General features: G+C 41.3%; 1 protein-coding gene across 1 annotated transcript; it reads left to right on the forward strand.

Annotated features, from left to right (window-relative positions):
• Positions 1-1,397: 1,397 nt before the first annotated feature.
• On the forward strand, positions 1,398-2,837 carry LOC141249609 (uncharacterized). Its single transcript, XM_073669708.1, has one exon. The coding sequence runs from the start codon at positions 1,398-1,400 to the stop codon at positions 2,835-2,837; it is 1,440 nt and encodes a 479-aa protein (XP_073525809.1).
• The last annotated feature ends 4,449 nt before the right edge of the window (positions 2,838-7,286 follow it).

Consider the following 7,286-nt stretch of genomic DNA (forward strand, 5'->3'; position numbering starts at 1 on the left):
TATTCAGCTAGTATGTCATTTGCAGACAAGCAATAGAAAGGGAAAAAAACTTCTCACCTAACCTCTAATGAAATATTCACACCATATAGCACCTTGTAGGACATAACTCTACTCACCTCATCTTTAGGGGTCCCTTTCTACTTCACCCCCCATTCAACATCCACAAATGGCGCCTAATTGCGTCTCTCTCTTAAATCTTAATCATGATCAGATCAATGAGTTATCTTTATTACAAAGTTAATAAATTCATTTTGGGGTCGATCGATAACCATGTTTTCTTTATGCTTTCTCATCCTATCTATATATTGTTAGTGAACGAGTATAACTTTCTTTTAGGTTTTTTTTTTCTTTAGTAAATCCTCCCCATATACTCGAATTTGCACTAAATTATCTATTATAATAATTTTCTTTTGAAACCATCTGATCTGAGTGTTAGCGTTTTCTTGCCAAACACCACCAACACTAGATTCCGTCAACTTTTCCAGTTAAAATCAGAGAAAAGTTCGTTTTATCTCTAATAAACTTGAGTTTTTTTAGTAAACATTCACTATGTACCTGAATTTGCAACAAATCACCCGCTACATCGACTATAGCGTGTGTTTTATTGTAAAAGTTGACAGAATTTGACATTACGGATTTGGATAAGAAAAAGTTAACGTTGTGTAATTTTATAAAAAGTCAATTATTATGAATAGTTTATTATAAAATTGAATATATAAAGGATTATTTACTGAAAAAAACTTTTCTTCTATGTTTTTTAACCTCCCTACAACATTTGTGTTAGGTACATTGTGTTTATTAGACATTATTTGCTTATTTATATTTCGATTTGTTATTGGCGATGGTTAGTGGGCGGTGCAATCATCACAAATGTCCCTTCTCTTAATATAATATAAGTAGGCTCTCAACCATGACATATGTTGAATATAGAGTGACTACAACGGATGTTTTGAGTGAACCTTACAATACAAAATATGTGAACTTTACTGATCAAATTATTAATACAATGCGATCTTCTGTTTTGTTAATTACATTATTTTATATTTCCAAATTATTACTATACATTTATTATTTGAATAGCTATATTCAGATCATTGCATTTTGCACTGTATTATCAAGCATGAAACCACCATGAACATATTCAAGACACATGTAATCTTAAATATTGGTTATTATATTTTGATTATAAATATTGATTGATTGATGGTAGGTAGTGGGTGATGTTGTTTATAATTTAGAAACCTAAGCTTTAGGTCCAGCCATTAGCAATGTTGCTTACTTTTAATGTAAATTTGTTACGAACCCAATCATGTAATCAATACATAAACGAATTGTGCCACCTTCTCAATTTACAAACGTAGCTAATGATATAAGCCGAAAAACAAATTTAGAGATTAATGGCTTCGGAAACCCCCGTAACCCCTCACGTATTCATCGTGAGCTACACGGTCCAAGGCCAAATCAACCCCTTGCTCCGTCTGGCCAAACACCTCGCCTCAACAGGCGGCTTCCTCGTAACATTCTGCACCTCAGCCATCGTTGGCCAGAAAATTGCCGAAGCCAATGGCATGGTTCCGGGCCGCGTATACCCGGTTGGGGAACGTGGCTTTCTCCGCTTCGACTTCCTGGACATCGGAGCCGCCCGTGTGACCAACAGGACGCAGTTCCCGGAGTTCTACTCCAAGCTAAAGCTTGCCGGCCTCAACCAGCTCCCGAAGATGATTCAACGCGTCTCAGACGAAGGCCTCCCGGTGACCTGTCTCATCAACGGCAACGTGGTCCCCTGGGTCGCCGACGTCGCTGAGGAGCTCGGTATCCCGTTGGCCACAGTGTGGGCCCAGTCTTGCACCTCCTTCCTTACTTTCTACTACTACTACAACCGCCTTGTACCCTTCCCGACCCAAGACCACCCCTACACCGACGTGGAAATTCCGACTTTGCCCCTATTGAAGTGGGACGAGCTCCACGGTTTACTCCACCCATTCTATTCCAACCCTTTGATGAGGGAGGCGCGGCTTCAGGACTTCGACAATCTCAGCAAGTCCTTTTGCATCATCATGGACACCTTCGACGAGCTCGAGTCCGATACCATTAACTTCTCCACCAGGCTTTGTCCGATAATCAGGTCTATCGGCCCTCTGTTTAGAGACGACCCCGTTGCTGCGAACACGGAGATCAAGACGGCTGCTGACGTGTCTTGCTCTTGCCTGGATTGGCTCGACACTCAACCTCTATCATCTGTTGTCTACGTCTGTTTGGGGTCATTGGTGCATCTTAAGCAGGATCAAGTAGACGAGCTCGCAAACGGGATCCTAAACTCGGGAGCTCCGTTTTTATGGGTGGTGAGAACACCTGATCCCAGCTCCGGTTTAGAGCCGTACATTCTACCCAAGAACATGGTCGATGATCATAGCGTCGGATTAGTGACTGGGTACAGTCCGCAAGAGAAAATTCTTGATCACCCATCGGTGGGGTGCTTCATCACGCATTGCGGGTGGAACTCGACTGTGGAGGCGTTGACATCGGGGGTTCCGATGGTGGCGTTTCCTCAATGGGGGGATCAACTGACAGATGCCAAGTTCCTGGTGGACGTACTCGGAGTTGCATTGAGGATGGGCCGCGGAGAGCAGAGCAGTAAGGTGGTTCTTAGGGAGGAGGTGGAGAGGTGTATTAGGGAAGCGATGGTGGGGCCTAAGGCAGAGGAGATGAGGAGGAAAGTGGTAGAGTGGAAGGAGAAGGCTGTTAAGGCATATCAACAAGGAGGCTCGTCAAACACCAATCTATATGCTTTTGTGGAGGAGATTCGACGGATGAGTACAATTACTGATTCTAAGTAGAACCTCGTCGAACCTTGATGTTGAATTGTTAGTGTGGTGTATCGTTTCTTGTTTCCTAGGAAATTGAAATCTATAAATCAGAGATGTAATAGGACACTGCTTCCTCTCGTTTCAACTAAGTATGCTTTAAATCTCAATTATTTCCGTATGATTATCGTTTTAACTCGTGAAAATTATACTCCATTTCCTGGTTTCTTTTTATTATTAACTAGTACTAAACATTCGTGTTTCGCACGAACTATCAATCATTTCAATATATTATTTTATATTTTATAAATATTTGTATTTACAGTGAAAAAGAGGATTGTTGTGAACATCTATATTATCAACGTGGTTGATGTATTGTTTGTATTTTTGTTTGCGAGAGTACTTTATATATGGTTAGAGGACTACACGAGTGAAATAGGTGTATCATTCTAATGCTTTTGTTTTTGTTTGTGATGGTATACCATTATTGTGAATACCCTATGGAAGAAAAGATACAGAGACGTTAATGGAGGCCCCATCAGTACATGACTGAAAGAAGAAAGGTTGCAACGATGGTGGGTCAAGATAGAGTAAGGAATGTAGTTTCAGCTTAATAAGAATGAGAACATCCCGGTCCATTTAGTAGAGCATTTCAATATTTTTCAAATAAGGTCAATCTTTATATATTTATATATATATAACATGAGTCCGGTGCGGACTATTTTTTCGTGCAAACTCATACAACTGGTGTACTTTTCATGACATTACTGATGCACTTTTCAGCACATTACTTGTGCACTCTCCAACACACTACTAAGTGAACTTGCGAGTGGATTGCTGGTACACTTGTGAGTGCACTACTGGTACACTACCAAATAGTGTACTCCTCAGTTGTCAATGTACTTGCGAGTGCACTACCAAGTGAAATGATGCACTTCTTAGTAGTGCACTGGTGCACTCACTACTAGAATACAAATGATTAGCGACGGATATTCCGTCTCCAAACAAAAGTTGCGACGGGTGGGATCCGTCACTCCCATTTTGGTGACGAACTGAAATCAGCTACGGATATGGTGTCCGTCTCCGAATCTGCGACGCTTTTAGCAATGGAATTCTGTCACAAAATCCGGTCTCTCCCGAGACCTTTGGGAGACTTTTCGGCGACGGATGGTCCGTAATTAGCGACGGAAATCTGTCACCAAATCCAAATGTTCGAGGGTCTTGGTCAAACAGAATGGTGACGGGGTCCGTTGCAATTCAGTCGCAAACACCGTTGCCATTCCGTCGTCATTTTGTCGCTACACTGTCGTTAATCCGTCGTTATTCCATCACAATTCCGTCTCCACCTTGCCATTAAGTCGTCACCTCCCTTCGTTAATCCGTCGTTATTCCGTCACCAATCCGTCTCTATATAATTGTAATAAATCTTTTTATCGACATCGATGCTTCCCAATTTAGTTTTTTGTGTTTCACGCCATTTTGCCTTTTTTCAATTAAAAGTTTTCACGAACACGATATTAAAAGAAAATCCAACATTAACATTCAGAAAACCGACATTCAAATTTTACACAAACACGCAATAATATCTTCTAGCATAGTTCACAAGCATAGTTCATACAAACAACACAAAAATAGTTCATACAGATCGTATACGACGATGTAGTATTGGGCGATAATTCGGAGGAAGGGTAGGTATCAACTTCGCCACCTCAGCCCGAATTAACTCGGCCATTTTCTCTTGTATTTGTGCCTGCGCTTGCGCCTGCATTTACATTTGCGCTTCCATTTGTTTCATTTTCTCCTCCATTTGCACTTGGATTTGTGGACACGGTGCTGAACCTCGTTTTCATTAGCTTGTAAAGATGAGTTGGCTCGTGCTAAGCCGGGATGTGCCCTGCTGTGAGATGTATCAATACATGCACTAGCCACTGAACCGAGTCCTTACACCCGATGCTTCTTATTAATGCCCTCGATATCCGGAAACAACTGAGTCTCGTCCACGTCATCTATGCTGGAGCAACCACCCTCTCCGGTCGACGGATGGGATGGAGCAGCAAGCCTCTTGTCCACCATGACATTCTTGTCCTTCCTCGTGGTGTGTAGACGAGTATACAACTCCGGGGCGCTCGGCTTGCGACCGAGCTCTTTAGACTAACAAAAAACAATACAAATTTTGCCAGAAAATTAAAAGATATCATTATATGATCAAAATAAAATTAAAAATCAAACCATGCTTTCTAAATGCTTGATGAAGGAACGAGATCATGCTATATGACGTACTCGGCCAGTGCCTTAACTTGCAGGCTCGCTCATCCGATTGGAATGAGCCGTTCTAGACCTCTTCTTTTTCATCCTCTAAATCCAAGAAGGCCTTCCAGGCAGCCAGATCTCCTCGCTCAAAGGGTGATGTCTCTCGCTCGACGTGTTCATCTTGGGAATGACGTCCTTGTACTTATTGGCAGCATGCTTCATGATTACCTTATTGATGACGACATCGCTGTACTCCGTCTCGTCCCACCGATATTCTTTCCACAAAACATAAACAACATGTTTTAGTTTGTATTTTTACATTATTGTACTCTTAAACATTAAAATGGATAAATAATTACCTTAAACTCCTCCAAGTAATAATTGGTCTCCTCAGAAGTATGAAACTGCCAGGCCCGACCATTCCGAAAAAAGCACTTTCTGAAGATTTCTCACAAAGAACGGGAGACTCGTCCACATCCATGCATCATTGTCCTGCTGGGGTCTGGATAACACTTTTCTCTACCACAGACATCCAGCTCTACTCGGGGTTCGACCCGCTCCGCACCTGATGTGGTTGCTCGACGGTTACAGCATGGTCGCCCTCAGCCGGAATGTCCTGGACCGGCTTGACCTCGAGGACACCCACTATCAGGTTACCCTGTCCTTAGTCTCGGCCTCGACCCTGGCCTCGCCCGCGACCAACTCTAGTGGGATCACCCGTAACATCCTGGCCTCTCATATCATCAAACATATATGTTAAATTGGATAGTTTACATATAATTAACAACTTAATATATTAAAATGTTGAAAGTGAACTACAACTAATTACAAAATCTTAAAATAAAAAGTTCCACATATAAAGAACAATCTAACACATTGAACTCTACATCAGTCAAGTTCCTCTTCCTCTGATGATGGAAAGTCATCTTCTGATTCTTTGACAAGAGGAATTTGCGACGCATCTTCAGTGGCTTCTTCATTTCGATCAGCTAAATTTGTGGGATCTACGTTTATTTCAACGATAAGGGGATTTTCTTCGAAGTTGTCTTGGAAGGTCGGGATAATTGTCTCGGGCATGTCAAGCTCTGATTGTGCCTTAATCTTGCATATTTACCTCCAATTTACTTTATCCTGTCTTCTACTTGGTTATGGCAAGTAGTGAACTTGGTCGGCATGTTCTGCCAAAAATGAATGGTTTGTATTTATTGTACCTACGTCTATGATTAACATTCACCATGTTGTATCGAGTGTTAGTGTTTGTGCCACTATCCGTAGGTTTGAACCACTCGCATTTGAATATGACGGTTTTTCGTCATTGGCAGAGCCGGATACTCTAACGCAATTATGCCTGTCCACACTGCATAAAAGTCATTTTTGCCCTCGACATATTATTTCCCCTTATGCAAACACCGCTATTCATTGTAAGTTTGTCCTGCTCGTATTGTGGAGTAAGGAACTTGAAGCCTTTTACATATTATCCTTTATATGTGTTGACCATTTTACATAGTCTTGTTGCAAGGCTGAGAATGAATAGATTGGTATAGACAGTTGGATCCTTGACCTCTAGTAGTTGTAAGAGTTACAACACTTTGCAAGACTCAAAATAAAGGAATCTTGGAAATACTTACATGAAGTTCGAACCAGGAGGCAAAGTCATTCTCCAACTTTCTTTCAATTCTGTTTCGCTTATTCCACGGTTCCTTTCGCGCAACTCATCCACGAAAACCCTTTAAAAGGAAAAGACCCAAATTAAATCACATCCGTCGAGTAGATATAAGATTGTATTAGTATAAGATTGCACTATATATTAATTCTTACTTTCTATGAGCTTCGATTTCGGGACAGTTTAGAAGAAAATAGGTCCTAGCAGCGATAATCTCTTCATCATCAAGATATCTCTTGGTGCTACCATGCAGCGGTCGTCCCTTCAGTTTGAAAATGATAGTTTGTCGACATCATCATCGACGTCCATATCACAAGTTTCATCTCTTCTCAACCGCTCGGGTGACATCAAACCGCTCGGGTCATGAATTTTCATTCCATGCATTATCAGGTTATTAGGATCGGCACATCTAGACAAGTTGGACATGTACCCGTCTGGAAACATTATTTTTTTTATTCACTCAAGCAAAACTCTTTTTGAATCCCTATCCAAAGCATACGTTGCTTTTGGAAATGTTCCAGTCGATGTATCTTTAACTAGCTCAGGCCAATCACAGATGTCATTCAACT

The sequence above is a fragment of the Phyllobates terribilis genome, unplaced genomic scaffold (genome assembly GCF_046119375.1).
Source record: "Phyllobates terribilis strain yellow unplaced genomic scaffold, ASM4611937v1 Scaffold_4849__1_contigs__length_56612, whole genome shotgun sequence".
Lineage (NCBI taxonomy): Eukaryota > Metazoa > Chordata > Amphibia > Anura > Dendrobatidae > Phyllobates > Phyllobates terribilis.

Excerpts from the sequence above, each read along its gene's own strand:
- LOC141249609 (XM_073669708.1), top strand. The coding sequence starts at position 1,398 with ATGGCTTCGGAAACCCCCGTAACCCCTCACGTATTCATCGTGAGCTAC.